The sequence below is a fragment of the Sapajus apella genome, unplaced genomic scaffold (genome assembly GCF_009761245.1).
Source record: "Sapajus apella isolate SASKATOON/1434 unplaced genomic scaffold, GSC_monkey_1.0 scaffold14, whole genome shotgun sequence".
Taxonomy (NCBI): domain Eukaryota; kingdom Metazoa; phylum Chordata; class Mammalia; order Primates; family Cebidae; genus Sapajus; species Sapajus apella.
Window position 1 is genome coordinate 11,934,859 of NW_022436954.1, and position 18,407 is coordinate 11,953,265.

The following is an 18,407-nucleotide window of genomic DNA, read 5'->3' on the forward strand; positions in this document are numbered from 1 at the left end:
GAGAAAAAAACTGAAGCACAATTGAGTGAGAATAGGCTTCCTAATCAATGCCCAGAGTGGGTCCACAGGTGTCTTTGAGAAGCTCATGAAAAGTGACAAATTTTCTCCTGGTAACAATGACCATATCCCCTCTTCCCCATGCTAAGGTTTGTCTCTAATTTCTGAGCATCCCTGACCTCCTCAGGACTGGAACCCTCTTAAAAGACCCCTTCCAGATTCAACCAGTATAATATTGATAATTGCATGCAGCTCTTGGCACAAGCTCTCATGTAGATGATCAGCAAATATGTCCTGGCTGATTAAATGAATGAGTGTGGAAGAACAAATGAATGAGAAAACTGTAAGAAAAAAACAGATTTTTCTTTTTCTCTTATTAGGGACCATGGTTCCAAAATGATAAGAAATTTTGTGGTTTTCCATTTTTTAAAATAGCTAACATGATTCAAGATCACGTGTGGTTTGGCACGGTAAATGCAGTGGGGTCTCTCTCAGAAGGGAGAGGCCACTGCGAGCTGAAAGAAGCAACAATGCCTTATCGGAGGTGCAGAATCCAAGTTATGAATTTCACATTCACAGGAAATCACTGCAAATTTACAACCTTCCCATGGCTGCGGCTGTTTCTAAATCAAGCTGCCTGACTGAAAGGCCAATTCTAACCATGGCTCTGACTGCTCCTGATCTGCCTGGGATTGCCGCTTGTGTGGCCAACTCAGATGCCTGCCTGGCACTGACCCAACATGGCTGTACCCTCCCAGCTCGTTGCTAAGTGGAGCAGTCACGACTCTGCCTCAGCCCAGCCCAGAGTTTCTCCCCAAGGGAATGGTTCTCTGCAGCGAATGCAGAGCTTGAAGGTCTCGACTCCTTACAGAAGCCCATGCCTGTGTGGTCCCTGGAAACTTGAGTAACATGGCGCTGAGTATCCTGCCACTTACACTCAGGGATGAATGCATATCCTAACTGTGGAGACCTACACTTCCCGTGATACGAGCTTGGGTTTTTCAGGAAGAGCCACCGGGGCACCCATCAAGGCAGCATGCACCACCTCTATCCCCTAGTGTAGGCTCTCTGCTCTTTAATCCTGGAGGAAATGGTAGCCCCACCCTTGTCTTTGCATGTTTTGGTCTGTTCTACTGCTCACCAGACCATCAGCTGCTTCTCCCAAGTTCTGTTTTTTCATTCATGTCTCTATCACCTTGGCTCATTGCCTCCAAGACACTCCAGAAGTCTCACCTGACCCCATATCCAACCACACCTCTCTCTTCCTTATCCTGGCCTTCCCTGGTTCAGGCCCCATTCCTAGGGCCTGGACCATGCAGTGGTCTTTTAATTGGTCTTCTTCCCTCTGGCCATCCCCCACTCTTTTGCCTGACTAGCCTTCCTAGAGCATAATTCAAATCACACAATGGTCCATATTCTTAACCTCACACTCAATAACTGATGAGTAAAATCCACGGCCCCTGCCCTGGTATTCAAGGCCTTCTGTGATCTGGCTGCAACCTCCCTCACAGCCTAGTCTTCTCCCTCCACCTCCTTCACGCTCCCTCCCTCTACTTCCTTGTAAGTCTTGAGACCCAAATTAAACCCTTCCTTCATGCCCTTCAATACACAATTTTTTTCCTCTACAACTGTGTTACCTCCTCCCACGAAAAATGTTGTCCCCCATTTCTTTATGTCTTTCTAGACTCAACTAGAGAATTCCCTGCACTTGAAAGTCCCCTCTGACCTTCCCAGACAGACAGACAGACAGACATAAGCCCCCCTTCCTTCCCATGACAAGCAGGACCTCAAATAATGTTGACAACCAGGTATTGAGCACCTTGGTACTGTGTCCTTCCTTCACTATGCATAGAAAAACTTTATCTCCCATCCTCACCAAACCTCTGCCGTTTGGGCTCCTGGCTGCACAGGTGAAGAAACCAAACTCAGAAATGTCAAGGGACTATTGCCTAAAACAGCTGTCTCCAACCATTTTGGCACCAGGGACTGGTTTTGTGGAAGACAACTTCCCCATGAACCAGGGGAGTGGGGTATGGTTTTTGGATGATGCAAGAGCATTACATTTATTGTGCCCTTTCTTTTTATTATTACATTGTAATATATAATAAGATAATAATAATTATTATTTTTTGAGACAGAGTCTCACTCTTTCACCCAGGCTGAAGTGCAGTGGTGCAATCTTGGTTTATTGCACCTCCACCTCCCAGGTTCAAGCGATTCTCCTGCCTCAGCCTCCCAAGTAGCTGGGACTACAGGCACACCACCATGCTTGGCTAATTTTTTTTGTATTTTTAGTAGAGATGGGGTCTTACCATGTTGGTCAGGCTGGTCTCGATCTCCTGACCTTGTGATTCACCTGCCTTGGCTCCCAAAGTGCTGGGATTACAGGCGTGAGCCACCACATCTAGTCTAAAATAATTATTCTTAATGAAGATCAGTGGGAGCCTTGAGCTTGTTTTCCTGCAACTAGATGGTCCCATCTGGGGGTGATGGGAGACAGTGACAGATCATCAGGCATTAGATTCTCACAAGGAGCATGCCTAGATCTCTAGCATGCACAGTTCACAATAGAGTTTATGCTCCTATGAGAATTTAATGCCCCACTTACCTGGCAGAAGGCAGAGCTCAGCTGGCCCACCACTCACCTCCTGCTGTGTGGCCCCTTCGGTGGCCTGGGGGTTGGGGACTCTTGGGCTGAAGGCACCAGCTAATAAAGACTCGGCCAGGAAGTGAAACTCAGGTCCATCAGACTTTGAAGGCCTTATTTTCTCACTTTGTCTACATTGCATCTCATAGGTTTTGTTAGCAATATGCATTTATCTTCCCCTGACTGGTTAGTAAGTCCCTCCAGGAAGAACCATGATTTATTCACTGCTTTTTAAAGGCTACCAAAGCTTCCTGTTTTATTTCCTTCTCACCAATTATCACTATCTGGAAGTATCTTGTTTATTCATTTGTTTCCTTTATGGCCTTCCTGGTCCCACTAGAATAAGGGCTTCAGGGAGCAAGGACTGCGTCTATTTTGCTCATTGCTTCTCCAGCATCTAGAACATGTCTGGACCGTAATCCACACTCATATATTTGTCAAATAAAAGACAAAATGGAAGAAGAAAACTAGGAAGAAGGAAAAGAGGCTAGATGAATTAATATTTGCTAAAGAAATGCATACAGTCAATGCCCTAGAACACTCAGAAAAAGCTTCATTGTGTGAAGGAAAGTGCCACATTTGTATTTAGCCAGGAATAGTGTTCAAATGTGTTCTTCAGGACTTTCAAAGAATCAAAAGAGGAAAGAAATGCCCTCCAAATCAAAGTCAAGTATAGCTATCAAATTACAAATGCAAATACCATTTGAAAAATTCCACTTTTGGAAAATTATTCTACAGACACATTCACATGTGTACAAGGTGATTCATTCCAGCATTATTTGTTGTAGACAAAGATTGGCAACAATCCACATGCCCACCAAATGGAGACTGCTGAATGCAAATAGTGGTACATTTATACAATGGATGATTACACAGACACAAGAACGAGGAAGCTCTCTCTATACTGATGTGGAGAGATCTATAGACTATATTGTTAATTGAAAAATGCAGGGTGCTGAACAAGGTGCCTAAATGTCACTGTTCGTGAAAAAAATGGGAGGGGTGGATACAGTTCTCTGTTGCATGTGCACAAAGAATCCTGGAAGGATCCATAGGAAAGTCAGAACAGTGGTAGTGAAGTTGGGGGATGTGGTGTCAGTGGGTGAGGCTGGGTAGATGGGGGACAAGTGTGGGAAGGAGACTCTTCATGTGTAACATTTTACCTACAAACACCTAAAACAATAGAATCCGAGGGCTGAGAGAAAGGCCCACCTAAGAGAAAGGCTCACCTGAATGCCAGGGGGGATGCTGTAGATGATCCGGATGGTTTTGCAGTCCGGGTGGCCAGGTAAGGAGTGGGGGATGAGGTGGTACTCCATCTTCCCCGGAGGCTGGGTGCCTGTCTTCACCCCATAAATGGTCTTGCAAGTTGGACACTGCAAACTCCCATCCTGAGAGGCCAAGGCCAGAAGAGCCAGACTGAGAAACAGTTCTGCTAATAACTTCTTCACCCAGTCCCAAAAGGTACCAGAGATAAAGGTGCACCCTGATGAGTGATAGATCTTAGTTTTTCCCTTCCAGCCCAGTCACCTAGGCTATTTCTGCTTTCTCCAAAGTAACGGGAGGTAAATTCCACAACTGGTACCATGCTCCAAGCTGAGGGATATGTAAGAGAAGCCCCTGTCCCTGATGAGGGGACCATATCACTAGGGCAGGCGCATACACTGAGAGGAGCATACATAGGAAGTCATTATTCAGCCACCCACTACCAAATGGATGGAACAGACAGCAAGACCAGGAGAGCAGTAACTGCCCAGTTCCTGAGCATCAGAATCACCCACAGAGCTTGTTAAGCCTGGCCGCATCAGGTCCACTGAATCAGAACTGGGAAGCTACGGAGTGTAGTAGTTCAGACCACAAATGCGAAAATCAAACTGCCTAGACGTAATTCTTAACTCTGCCATCTGCCTGCTGTGTGACCTTGGACAAATTAACTTCTTTGAGTCTCAGTTTCCCTTACAGAAGAAAGATAAAAAATATCTGTCTCATTGGGATGTTGGGAGAATTAAATGAGATAATCCATAGGAAGCTTTTAGCTTGTGGTATATCTAAATGTTATTAGCATTTTTATAATTTCTATGGAAAGACTGATGCTCATCCAGGTTTGGAAACTACTGCTCTGAAAAAAGAAATCGGCCACTAAGAGCTAGAGTAAATGAGGATAACTTTAAGAAAATGGTCCTTGACGAATAGCTATGAATTTGCTTAGAAGGATAGAGGATAACGTCTGCACAGATACCTAGAAGAAAGAATGATGCCATTCATTAAAGTGCTTTAAATCATACTATAAAGAGAGTTTAACATTTCTTGTTTCATTTAGGCCACAGCTTCTGACACTGGCCTGGAAGAAATTATTAGCCCCTTTTTAGAGAGAGGGGAATTGAGGCACAGCAAGATTAAAGGACTTGCTGCTTGTCAGGGTGTGAGGTCTGTTTAACCCCCCCGCTTTGCATTGCAACTCAGTGGCTCCATTAGTGGGAAGAGGCAGTTCTGGATGCAGGGATGGACAGGGTTATGGTTTCACTGCAGGGCCTGGTGAGGTGCTGCCTGGAGGAGGACCTGGGCACCAAATCCTATTCCCAGGCTAGCAGAAAGGAGGGGTGAAGAGAAGGAAGGCGCATGGGCTGGGAGTGCTGTGTGTGAAATGTGCTGCTGCGCAGCTGGGATGAAAGCTTGCCAGGACATCCCCATCTCCTCAGGAAGACAGGGATCCTCTGCTGAGCTATTTAGGGACTTCTCCACTCTACTCACTTAAAGCAATAGCTCATATTCAGGCGACTATTCTCTGAAACCACGCTCCTGCTCTCTGCTTTGGCCTTGACTTGCTTCATGACCTAGGGCGAATCACTCCCTTCTTTCTGGGCCCTTTTCTCTCATGTGTTTGATAAAGTTAAAATGCAGGCTTCAAAGTATTCATGCAAAAGGGAATAAAGCATAGAGTCTTGAGAAACATTTTTGAAAGCCCCACGGAAATAAAAGCAGAGTTACCATACTCTTCTTGGATATAGACATCAAATAGGGAACAAATGTGCTAAGAAACCCCTTTAAGCCCAAAATAACCTCTTGAAATGCAAGATGCCAATGAAAGCTTTTAGCCCAGGGTTGGGAAAGTGAGCAAGTGATCCAGATTTGCATCCCCCATCAGTAACTGACCACCACTATGAGCTTGTCTCTCAAGGACAACAAGAAAGTACTCTGGGAACTTCAATCAAATAGGCTACATGAAGATGAAGGAAAAAATTATAGCCTTTAATACAAAGGACATATCAATTTGAATAATAATAACCTAACACCCCATAAAGCAGGTATGGTTTTCATCTCCATTTTCCAGATGGAAAGTGAAATCTCAAAGAGATTGGAAAACCTTGCCCAAGGTCATTCAGCTAATAAGCCGGGATTCAAGCTCAGGTCTCCCACCTCTCTTGCCTCTCCTTCTTTCCCACTGTAAGAGACGCACAGAGCAGACCCTGAAATCCAGACATACTTCTTGCTTAGTGAGAGGTTGGGAGCTATCAGTTATATCTCAGACTCTAAGGTAATCCAAGCTTAGCCTGGGGAAATAAGTAGTATTCAAATTCATGGAAATGGGGAGTGAAAGTTATCTCAGGTACAGGAAAGAGCATGAGTCAATGACATACGAAATGCTCAGACATTTAAGGAGATAATTGTCACCTATGGAGACTTCCAGATTCCAAAGAACTGGCTCTAATGAGGGGATATCACTACATTGTCAGATAATAGACAAGCATCCCAAACAGCCTTCCCCTCTTCCAACATTCTAGGGCAGATATTACCAGGTGTACTGTGGCAACAGTCTTTAATATCTTTGAAAGGCCAGTCAAGGGTGTTTTGAAATTGTCCAAAGAAAATTATAGTTGAAAATCACTATCCCTGGAAAAGAAAAAGTGGTTGCAAAACCCATTTACAATGCTGTGAATGAATACTCACCATGGGTCTAGCGCTGTGATAAGAACTTCCATCTCTCTCACTGATGGGGACACACTTCACCTAGCAATGGGCCATGACAATGGGCCACTCCCCTCAGAATCCCCATGGACAAATACCCACCCCCCTCTTAGACCTGACATCAAAGATTGAGAATCAGATAGCACAGCCCAAAAGGGAAGGTGAAGATGGGTTTTACCAGCACCATAATTGAGTGAAGAACTGATCCTGCTGAGAATAGCCAAGATCATCACTCTTGCCTAGGGGTACCTCTAGGACTCCCCAGATCACTTGTGCAAGAGCCCTTTAGGGCCTTCACGATCTTGCTACTCGATAGCCCAGTATGAAGGGTGGCAGGAGCTCCAGAGGCTGGCACTGACCTTGTTCCCATTGTTGTACATAGCGACCAAGCAGTAGATGTGGTAGATGTGGCCGCACCTGGACAGCTTCCCTACTAGGTCAGGCTTGACCGTAGGCTGCGGGCCCTTGTAGCCTGAGGGGGCCGTGAGGCGTTCCATACAGATGGTGCAGTCCTGGGGAGGGGGAGACACAGCAGAGAGGCTGTCAGCTCTCACCCAGCCTGGGACATTCCCACACAATCTCAAAAGTCGGATGAGCTGTTGCCACTTCTCATCTAAAAAGCCCACAAATCAGGGTATATGTGCTTTCTGGAATCTAAATATCATTTTGTCTTACTTTATACAACATCCTGAAATAATTCCTGGTGCTGATGAACTTGGACTCATCATCTAAATTATCACAATCTTGAGGGCTGTGACAATGCACTGTCCTGTTTTGTCCTCCAACGGCTGGTGGAGGAAACAAATGCTGTCGACAGACCCACTGACAAGCTTTACTTAAGGTGAACTTGTAAAGGAATGTCAAGGAATTGTATTTTAACTGTACCAGAGAGATCGCTGTTTAAATAAATGTCCCACGGGGTTTCTAAACCTCAGAACTATTTACATTTTGGGAAGGATGATTCTTTGCTGTGAGGACTGTCCTGGGCATTGTAGGGTGGTTAGTGCCATCCCTGGCCTCTGCTCTACTCACAAGACGCCGGTGACATCTCCTCTCCCGTGAATCATGACAACCAAAAATGTCTCTGAACATGGCCAAATGTTCCCTCAGGGACCAAACTGCCTCTGGTTGAGAACCACTGTTCTGTTATAAATCCATTTTAAGGTGACTTCTTACGGCTTTTCACTGTTTTCCCTTTTTCTTTCTTTCTTTCTTTTTTTTTTTTTGGATAAGGAGTCTCGCTCTGTTGCCCAGGCTGGAGAGCAATGGAACAGTCTCAGCTCACTGCAACCTTTGCCTTCTAGGGTCAAGCGATTCTCCTGCCTCAGCCTGCCAAGTAACTGGGATTATAGGCACCCGCCACCACACCCGGCTAATGTTTGTATTTTTATTAGAGACAGAGTTTTACCATGCTGTCCACACTGGTCTCGAACTCCTGATCTCTGGTGATCTGTCTGTCTCAGCCTCACAAAGTGCTGGGATTACAGGTGTGAGCCCCTGCACCTGGCCCATAATGTTTTTCTTAAACAGAGACTGCCATGTTAAGATAGCCTAAAATCAATCAGCACTATGCTGAAGGGGGAGGCGGGAGAGGTGCAGCTGCAGCTCTAGACCATGGACCTTGCAGCCTCAGTGTCAGCTCTGACCAGTCCTGTATCCATCAGAGCTTGGAAAGCAACCCCTGCCATATCCCGTAGAAACTGACAATAGCAGAGGGAATGCTTGTGGGTGATGGAGAAGGTGAATCCCGCTCTCCTAACCTGAACTCACCTCATCTGGTGGGTGCCGGACTTTCTGCAGATATTTTTTTAGCACTTCCTCTGGGGTTTTACCTGTAGAGACAGGAGGTTCAGTGGGCCACCAAGGCAGAGGTGAGAGATCATACAGCTTGCCACGTCAGGTATGGCAGACGGGGAACTTATAAGGCAAGTCAAAAGCAAAAAAGGGAGGAATTCCTTCTGCAATTGAAGTTAAGAATGTGGAAGAGAGTATGGATTGTAGAAAGCAATGAGATGGTTTGACGAGAAGGTTTTACTCCTTGCAGTACCTTTTCTGAAATCTCTCTGCCTATTTTCAGCAGACCCACATTTTAAATGAGATGAGTTGGGTGGGTTTTTCTTCCTTGCAATCAAATGATTCGATAACAGAAATGAAAGCATTTTGTAAACCTGTTACAGGTTAAATAAACATCGCCTTCATTTTACAGCTTGCTAAGTATAGTCTCAATTTATAATGTGGTGTCAAAGTGAGATTATTTTTATGGGAAACAAGGAAGTTATGATCCACGGCTCCAAAACAGTCTTTCCTGGCTGTGGACGGCACTGTCACTGCCAGCAGGCATAGCCCGGCTGCAGGGGGAGGGTGATCCTCTGGGAAGCACCCTGATGGGCTGCAATGATTTAGGGATTTTTGGGGGGACTGGACTTGTAAAAGACAGCCCAACCTGAAGGTAGAGGGTGGGACGATACTGCCTGAAAAATGTTCAGTGCCACCTTGGGCCACTCCCTTTAATTTCTCTAAGCTTCTGTTTCCTCACCTATGAAACGAGGATGAGCAATAGCACCTACCTCAAAGGGTTGCTTTGACAATTGAATGAGCAAATGGATGTACTGCCCTTTAGCTCTCTGCCAGATAAGGGCCTGATATGCACTATTAATAATAACAGGAAGAGTGGGAAAGTGTAAAATACTGTTATTTCTGATAAGACCATGAGCAAGGCAATTGAGTTCATTTACGCAGAGAAATCTTGATAGACTGGAAAGTAGGACAAGGGTTTGAGGAAGTGGATCATGCAACAGCCCGAAGCTTCGATGCAGGCCCTTTCCTCCTGTTGCCCTGCTTCTCTTGTAAGAATTAAGCTTCTACTAATTAAGAGCCTATTTCTTGCCAGGCCCTGGGCTAAGGGCAACACACACATGATCCAATTTAAACTTCACAAGCTTGCAAGGTTGCGGCTTAGAGAGATGGGTCAACTTTAACAACTAATGCAAGGGACCAGAAAGACCCACAGAGCTAAGCTGGGGTCCTGCAGTGCTAGAAAGATACAGATATTGACCCCTTACTTGTTGGATTGTGTGCAGGTAGGAGGGGGTTCCTAAAGGAGGATTCGAGTGACCAGAGCATCTGTAGGTTCTAGGGGGATACAGGTTAGTGACTGATTCCTGTCGTTGATGCATTCCAGGATATCCCTCCTGGATACCAGTTGTGACCATTTTTACTTCATTATAAAGATCAGAAAATAGGGGCTCCGTGTGGCCACACAACTTGCAAGAAACGAAGGTATGATTTGAATCCAGTATGTTTTGGTTCCAATGTCAAAGTCATCTTTCTCTTCTAACACATTTTCTTTGTACCACATCTTATATTTTTAGTCTTCTATACTTTTGCACTGAATATTTTTATTTCTCAAGGTGTTTCCATCTGATCCGTATGCCATCAGCTTTTGTACAATCGTCAACATTTACTGGTTAGGCCCACTTAGAAGATGCAGAAATTGAGGCACAGAGGGTTAAGCTGTGGCTATGACCCTTGGAGGTGGAGGCAGAGTCAGGGCTGAGAGCCAAGTCTGCGACTCTCAGTATCCCATAAGACAAGAGGCTAGTACCTTTCTTGGCTTGTTTTTTGGTGGTCTTGCGGCTTGTGTTGGAAACTCCTGGGATGGATTTTATTTCACTCTTGCTGACGGGGGGTGGGTGTAGGACCAGCTTTGGTGGCCTGGTGAGACACACAGGCAGCCCCGCTGCACTCATGAGGATCCCAGTGATTCCTGGAAGGGGCAGGGCATGGGTGAGGAAGGACTGGAGACTTAGCTCTCAACACTCCCCAAATTCCTCTTTCCCCATTAACCTACTCTCTTCCTTTCCAGTAGAAAGTTCTCAGAATTCCTGGATTCTCTACCCTGTACTTTCCCCAGAAAGTTATTCATTCACTTATCTTCAATTGCATGCTTTGCTTTTAGTGATCAGTGCTCTTCCAAACTCTTCATAGCCTTCCCATGCAATTCCTAAAATCACCATGTGCTTTCATTAATATCTGATTCTCTCCTTTTATTCCCCACAAATGCTCACGACCTGGTTTCTCTACCTTAACCCAGAGCATCCTACCTTAACCCAGGTAAGAGTTTCTCTTACCTGCCAAGGCAGGGTTGACAGGACTGGAGCCATTTAGGTTCTTCACTGGGACTGTGGGGACCCTGTGGAAGGAAAGAGCAGATACAATGTCATTTGGACTAGTATTTAATTCTAACAAAATGCAGTAAGTGCTTAACACAGCAGCAGGCAGGAGGTGGCATCTTCAAAACCTAAGTCAGACCATGTCACTCTGCCACCCAGAACCTCAGAATTATGATCCCTCAGTTCACTCAGAGTCAAAGTTAAAGTCCTGGCAAGGCCTACACAGCCTGGATCTGCCTACACTGCCACCAAGGTTCCCTTGTGCCCCTTGCCTCTTCTCATGTTATTTAGCTCTCTGTTCAGCTCTTGCTGCTCCTCCTACATGCCAGGTGTACTCCTGCCTCAGAGCCTTTGCATATGCTGTTCCCTGTACCTGAATTGCTCTTCTATCAGACGACTGCTTAGCTTCCTCCTACAACTCCTTCAGTCCTGGCTTCACTCAGACCTACCAGGTGAGGTTCCTGAGACCATCAGATTTAGTATTGCTATCCACCCCTCCATCCCACACCAGGACTCCTGCTCTACTTAGGATCCTTTAAAAGAAATGGTTGCTTCTTTTGTCCCCTTCTAAAATCTAGGCTCTACAAAAGCAAATATCTTTCTCGTTTTGTTCAGAGCCAGGCACTAGTAGGCATTCAACTGATATTTATTGAAGAAATGAAAAAATAAAAAAGCAAGTTCAAACCAGGGTGTACAAGAGTCACCTAAGATGCTTTTAGAAGGACGGAGTCCCAGATCTAGGCCAGAATCTCCACCTGCGGAGCACAAGAAGCTGCATTTCCCAAAGCTCCTGAGAGGATGCAGATGTAGCAATCCCCAAACATTTGGAACCACTGCTGGAACAGCTGTCACTTCCCCTTTTCCCTGAGACATATATAAATATTAGGCAAAGCCTCCTCCGCTTTCTGTCCTTCTCTCCAGAAACTCCAGCCAGGCTGGAGAGGAGATGGCACAGCTGCTTGGGAAAGGCACGGCCCTCCCACAGCGCTGACTTGGAAAATATGGGACACATGGGGCTGGGTCTTGCACCATCCCCTCTGCCACCCACGCTCCTGCAGCTGGGCTTGGAGAGGCTAACCCGGTCACAGATGACTCCAGGACGTAGACAGCCTGCGAAGCCAGCAGCTGTGCTATGGGGGTAGGTTGGTGCTGGGAAAGCAAGAGGAAGAAAGAAATAATATTTATTTATTGATTTATCCATCCAGAAAGTGTTTATTGAGCCCTATTTTGTGTTGTTCGCTATTCCTGATGTTGGGGGTCAGCAGCGAACACACAGCTCATGGCCCTTCTTCACCCACGTTATAATTGCCTACACACACAGAGCTCAGTTCTTCCCAAGAGTGGCTCCAACTGGTCTCAGTATATAAACCTGTCTAATACCTCCAACATCCTGTGCAAGAGGTATACTTATTAACCCCATGTTAAAGACAACTACATTGAGGCACAGAGAGGTTAAGGAAACCTGGTAAGATCACACAGCTAAGCCAGAAAATCTGGCACCAGAGCCCATTTACTATGGCGCGCTCATGTGTTTATGTAATCCTTGTACATCCCACACTGCAGACACAGACCAGAAACTCGGACAGCGTCATGATGAAACCCACCACTAGGAATGGGGAAGCTGCAACAGGACCTCCACGCCAGCAGTGGGTCCATCTCTGCCCCTCATGCCTATAAGGAAGGTGCTTCCCCAGCTCCAAGCTACTTTGAGCCTGCCTGGGCCTCTGTGCCTCCCCAGTGATGACGACATGTACACCAATGCTGGGAAATGGATATGGAAGAACAGATGTGGGAATGGGAATGTCTGTGTCTCCCTGGGACACCCGAAGCCACTTTTCTTTGAAATTGTCCCCGGGATAAATCAAACCAGGATGGGAGGATGGAGGCGAAAGCTGAATATAAAACAACGGCCACTGGGCCAAGAAAAGAAGAATGGACTTGATTCTGGACTCTAGAATTAGAGTCCAGAGAAGAATTAGACAGGTTTATATGCTGTGAGCAGTTGAAGCCATTCCTGGGAGAAGGTGAACTCTGTACATGCTGGCAATTATAATGTGTGCATGAAGAAAGGCCATGAGCTGTGTGGTCACTGCTGACCCCCGGCATCGGGAATAGCAGACAACACAAAGGTGAACACCCAAGTCCTGAGTCCCCCACTTACCGCGGATTCTCCTCACCCAGCTCTTTCTGGAAAGGCTTGGGGAGACTTGGCTTCCTGGGTCCTGCTCCCAGCTCCCCAGCAGGGGGCGGCACACAGGGCCAGCCCTGCACCTGCCTTCTCCATCACCATCTACAGAGGCCCCACTCCAGCTGATAAGTAGCTGTGATCTGGGTGACAAAAGCTACCTTTGTTCCCATAAACTGGACTGGCAGGTTTCACACCCAATCTGGTCAACCAGGAAATAATCCAATCCCCAGAACACCACACATCTCAGGCAGCTCAAGAACTCCCGGGCAAGGTCTGGAGAGAGGGAGGGAAGGGCCTGCATGTGGACCTGGGACACAAAAGAAGACTGCTGGGCCAACAGGTGGGAGAGATGCCATGTCCCTGCCACTTGAGGAGAGGAATGACATGGCGGGTGGGCTTGTCACTGGGATCTGGGAAGGAGGGGCCTGGGGAGAAGGGGGTTACTTGCTTGTGAAATCCAGAATGGTGTAATGAAAGGGGCTCTGCACTGGTGTCAGGGAGTCTCTGTTTTAGTCCCGCTCAGCGCGGACCTGCTTTGCCTTTGGGAGAGCCACAAAGCCTTTCTGTGTTTTGTTGACTATGTCTGAGTTACCACAGCTGTGAACAGGGCATCCTAAATGTGTGCCCTATGGGGTCCCTATGAGGATTTAGGAACTAGATCAAATAACTGTGCAAACAGCTGAGCCCTGTGCAAGTTGGGGTGACTGTTTCTGCTTTTATCTCCCAAGTATAAAAGGGGCATTGGGCTGAATAAAGACTTTTTCTGCTCTAATATTGCAATTTTCTGATTCTTGAGCTCATAGGTATCCAGGTATAAAGTTGAGTGCTGGGCAGTATGTGAGACTGTTGAGTTGGCCACACCTGACCACACCTCCCCCACTATTACTGGTTAAGGTGGAAACCTTGGAGAACAGCCCATGAAGTTCCAGCTGGTCACGCCCTGCTGGGGCCCCAGCTACATAAGCCTGAGCTCTCCTAGAAAACAGCAACCCAAGGGCAGGCATGCATTTCACATCCTTCCGGCAATTCCATCAGCCAAAACTGTCTGTCCTAACCACATCTTGGCCAATCAGAAGACACCCCGTGCCCCCATTCAGTTGGGCTGTTCCTCATCATGGAGGGTCCAAGTTTTTGTTTCTATTGCTAAAACATAAAACTAAGACAAAAGAAGAGAGCTGGCAAGGCGGCAGAGGAAGGGGGTTTGGGGGAGGGAGGATATCTCTGTAGGCACCATGACGAGAAGTGTTTTTCTCGGAGTTATGCACCAGCCAGGGAATCCTCCAGAAGGACAAGGGTCTCGTCTCTACGGCAACTGAGGCCTAGCTGGAGACAGAGAATCCTCAACTCTAGAGGAGGGGGCTACCGGGTGACGCTCGCCTCCACTGCGCAGACCCCTTCTTGCTTCCCTTTAGAAACCCCCTGCTTCTGTCTCTGAATAATTCACAGGATCTTTTGTTCCTGCCCCCAAACCTTTCTCTTCATCCCACTCCTCCCGCCTCCCTGGTCTTCCTTTTTCCGTGGGAAAGTTGCTGGAAGAGGTCATGGGCAGACAGAGGAGGGGGAAGGGGCCCTGAGCGACAGAAGGTCGATGGCAATGCCAGACAAAGGGAATAAACACGCTAATTAAATGGCCAAGAAAGGCTGGAGGAGAAGATGGGAATTGGGGTGAGGGAGGTGGGAAGAGGTGAAAAGCAAAGGACTGGAAGATCGAGAGGGGTAGGCAGGGCCTCCCTCGTCAGGAAAACAGAGTCGAGAAAAAAAAAAACGACTTGTTTCTATAGCCCTTTTGAAACTGGACTGCCTGGACCTCCACACATTCTCTAGCCCCAGTTCTATGAGAAGGCAGAGGAAATAAAGAAGAGAGATAAAGCTGCTGACTCTACTCCCTCATCGAGATTCAAAGCCACCTGGGTGCCTCTCCCTCAGTGATGGCATGAAGTCACCTGGCATTTGTCAAGGGCACCAGAGACAAGGTGGGATGTCAGACCCTGCTCAGCTTTGACTTCAACTCCATGGACACCTGTTGACAATGATAACAGCAATCACAATGACAGCAGCCAATACTGACTGAACTCATTATGTGTCAAGCTAAGTCTATACACTTAATATGTCGTTTGATCCTTATGACAACCATAAAAGGAAGTCACTATTACTATCCCATCTTACAGATGAGGAAACTGAAGACGGGATGCAAATCTTTCCCCAAGGGACACAGCAAGGCACTTGGGTTCAAGCCCCAGACAGTCCTAACTTCTGGAGGGTGTGCTCTTATCCCGCAAAGGAGCCTTCCTCCTCCATGCCAGCAATCACCCTGGAACTCTGTTAGGCACCCCCAGGATGGTTCTGTGTGACAGTGGGGAGAAATTAAGCAGTGGCAAGGCTTAGCTATTTGTGGTAGCAAAGGTTGCAGCCACCATATGGATCTGAGTCACTTTGACTTTATGATTGGGAAGATCCAGAACATAAAAAGCAATACAAACAGGACCTACAGCATCACCAGGTTGTCACAGGAATAACTGAAACAATGTATGGAAAGGACCTGGCAAATAATAAGTCATCACTGAAAACAGGGCGGTATTCCAATCTAGAGTCACCTCTCCAGCTTCCAGAGAGACTAGAGGAAAGAAAATAACTCTTGTCTTGCACCTACTGATAGCTAAGCCTTGCCACGGCTAAGTCATTTCATGACTTCCCCCAGAAGTATTACCCGCTCCCAAATACTTCTGCCATCTCAGGGGAAATCTCATGCATCTCACCAGCATTTTGCCTTTTACAAACTGACTTTGCATACAATGAGGAGCTGGGCTTTAGCCAAAAGAACAGTGAATTGGGAGACCAAAACCTGGGTTCCAACCCCTACTGCATAACACAGAAGCTCTGTGTTCCTCCTGGGGAAATGAATTCTGAGCTGAATGTCCGTGCTTAACACTTAGATCACAAGGTAAGGGAATGCAATGCCAAGGGGCCAGCTCCCTGAGTGGAGGTGTTCATGATGACTCCATGGGGTAGGTAAGGCCACTGGATCTTGCAAAGATTCTCTGGCTCACCCCAGTGACAGAGGTAGGAGTGGGGGCTGGGCCTCTGGACTTCCAACCCGGCACTCCTCCCACTCTGTGGTGTACCCTTCTTCAACCCTCCTCCCAATGTCAAATCTCTGTGTACAGGGACCCAGCTGAGTATCAAAACTACCTTCTTAGAGGTGCCCGGACTTTCAGACTTAAGCACCCGATGCAATTGAAAACCATCCTGATCATCTGGGCTCAGGGGCCACAGGCAGAGCCAGGCCTCTCTGGAGACAGAAAGGGAAGATTGGGTGGCTGTGAGATGCTAAGAAAGCAGGGGCTGGCATGCAAAGGTTGCAGCCACCACATGGATCTGGGTCACTTCGATTTTATGATCAGGAAGATCAAGAATATAAAAAGCAATACAAATAGGACCTACAGCATCACCAGGTTGTCACAGGAATAACTGAGACAATGTATGGAAAGGACCCGGCAAATAATAAGTCACCACTGAAACAGGCCAGTATTCCAATCTGGAGTCACCTCTCCAGCTTCCAGAGAGACTAGAGGAAAGAAACTAACTCTCGTTTTGCAACTACTGAATGTTGGGCATTGTGGTAGGTACTTGGTGGAAGAGGAGCACAGCAGAGTCAGAATCTGGGGTCTAGCGTCAGATATCCTGAAGTTTGAATCCCACTTTCTGCCAATGATTAGCTAAATATCTTTAAGCAAGTGAACATCTACTTTCTTTATCTGTAAATAGGGTAATGCCTACTTGCTTACTTCATAGAGTTTTTGTAAAAATTAAATGAGATGATAAAGCCCCAAACTACAATATAGTGGGAGTTCAATCAATGTTGCCTATTACTACTTAGTAGGCAGAATCTTTTTTTTGGGGGGACAGGGTCTCATTCTGTCACCCAAGCTGAAGTGTAGTGGTACGATCATAGCTCACTGCAGCCTTGACCTCCTGGGCTCATGCAGTCCTCCAGCCTCAGCCTCCCAAAGTGCTAGTATTACAGATATGAGCCACCACGCCTGACCACAATCTTCTTTAAGCCTTATAGCCCCCCGAACAGGTGCAATACTGCCAGAATTTACACATGACCAAGTTAGGACTCTGTGATGTTAGGAATCTGGTCCTAAATCATATGGCTAGTAAGAGGCAAAGTCTCAACCAGAGTCCAGATCAGAGCCCAAGGATCTAACCCTCCCTGGTCTACCACCCCATGCTGCCTTCACCTGCAGCCAGGGGTCAACGCAAGATGCGGAGAAGCTTAAGTCTTGGCAGCCCCTCCTTCTTCTGATCCAGAAGATCTGCTGTAGCCTATCTCTGCAGTGAGTAAATGCCTGAGGCAGCTGTGGAAGCACCTACCCAGAGGCGATCAGCACCCGGGACTGGGCAATGGCCAGTCGCTGCAGGTTGGTACGATTCAAGGTGGCCAGGGCCACCCTTCCAGTCTTGCCGTTGGGTCCTGGGGGGCTGGCAGGAGAGCCTGCGGTTGTCCCACTAGGCATGCTGGAGGCCTGTCTCCGGATCATCTGGGATGGGGCGGTCTTTATCGGGCCTTGAATGGTGTCTGTGCTGTACAGTGGCTTGGCCCCAGGGCCTGGTGGTGGGGGCAGCTTGACCACTCCAGGAGGAGCCATGTTCTTGCGAGTAACTGGGGGCTGCAGGGGTCCAGTGCTGCCATTGACCATGGCTGCTTTAACACTCATCACCAAGACACACTGGGGACAGGAGCAGGGTGGGGTGGGGGGTGAGGTGGCTGGCCCAGGGCTGACTGGCCAGGACTGAGCCTTAGGCAAGGTCCCCGTAACCATGGGGTAGATGAGGTCAAGGCGCCGGCGGACTCGGCGTTGGCGCTGGGTCTGACGGTTGATCTGGCCCATGGTGTTGAAGTCAATGACGTAGCTAAAGCCGATGGAAGTGAGGTCGATCCAGGGGTGCTGCTTCTCATAGGCATGCTGGATGGTGATGCCCACTTCCATGTCGTAGGGCGTCCAGGAGCCATTGTCGTTCTCCCACTCCCAGACCACGCCCTTCCCAGGGGCCGAGGAGGGGTCGTAGTAGTTGCGGCGAACTGGGCGGAGAGTTCCTGCCAGGGTGGGATAGAGGAGAGGTCAGGGTCAGCATGCAATTATACTGAATGGCATGACATTAGCAAGTCACATGTGTACTGGGCATGACGCTACCTGAAGTGCTAGCTTTGAATGAAACTCATTTCTCCCTTTAAGATGTCTACAGTCCAACCACAGTAGAAGCAGATGAGTTACAACATGAAGGATATGGGTGGCAGTGCAGGCTAGCAGAACGACTCCCTCCTGGTTTGTAGTCGGAACACCTCGGTTTGCAGCCAAACTCATTCCATTTACTAGCTGACATAGAACCTCTAAGCCTCCTCTTCCCTCCTGGGAAATAGGATAACTCCTTC

General features: G+C 47.4%; 1 protein-coding gene across 3 annotated transcripts in view; it reads right to left on the reverse strand.

Moving 5' to 3' along the window:
* DTX4 (deltex E3 ubiquitin ligase 4) overlaps positions 1-18,407 on the reverse strand; it is a 35,038-nt gene that overhangs the window by 6,331 nt on the left and 10,300 nt on the right. For all 3 annotated transcript variants that reach the window (XM_032282110.1, XM_032282108.1, XM_032282109.1), the window contains exons 2-7: positions 17,348-18,071; positions 10,741-10,802; positions 10,215-10,376; positions 8,381-8,442; positions 6,970-7,122; positions 3,874-4,035 (exon numbers count right to left, since the gene is read on the reverse strand). In XM_032282110.1, the coding sequence (XP_032138001.1) occupies positions 3,874-4,035; positions 6,970-7,122; positions 8,381-8,442; positions 10,215-10,376; positions 10,741-10,802; positions 17,348-17,964 (1,218 nt within the window). In that variant the 5' untranslated portion in view covers positions 17,965-18,071. The remainder of the gene's footprint in view (positions 1-3,873; positions 4,036-6,969; positions 7,123-8,380; positions 8,443-10,214; positions 10,377-10,740; positions 10,803-17,347; positions 18,072-18,407) is intronic.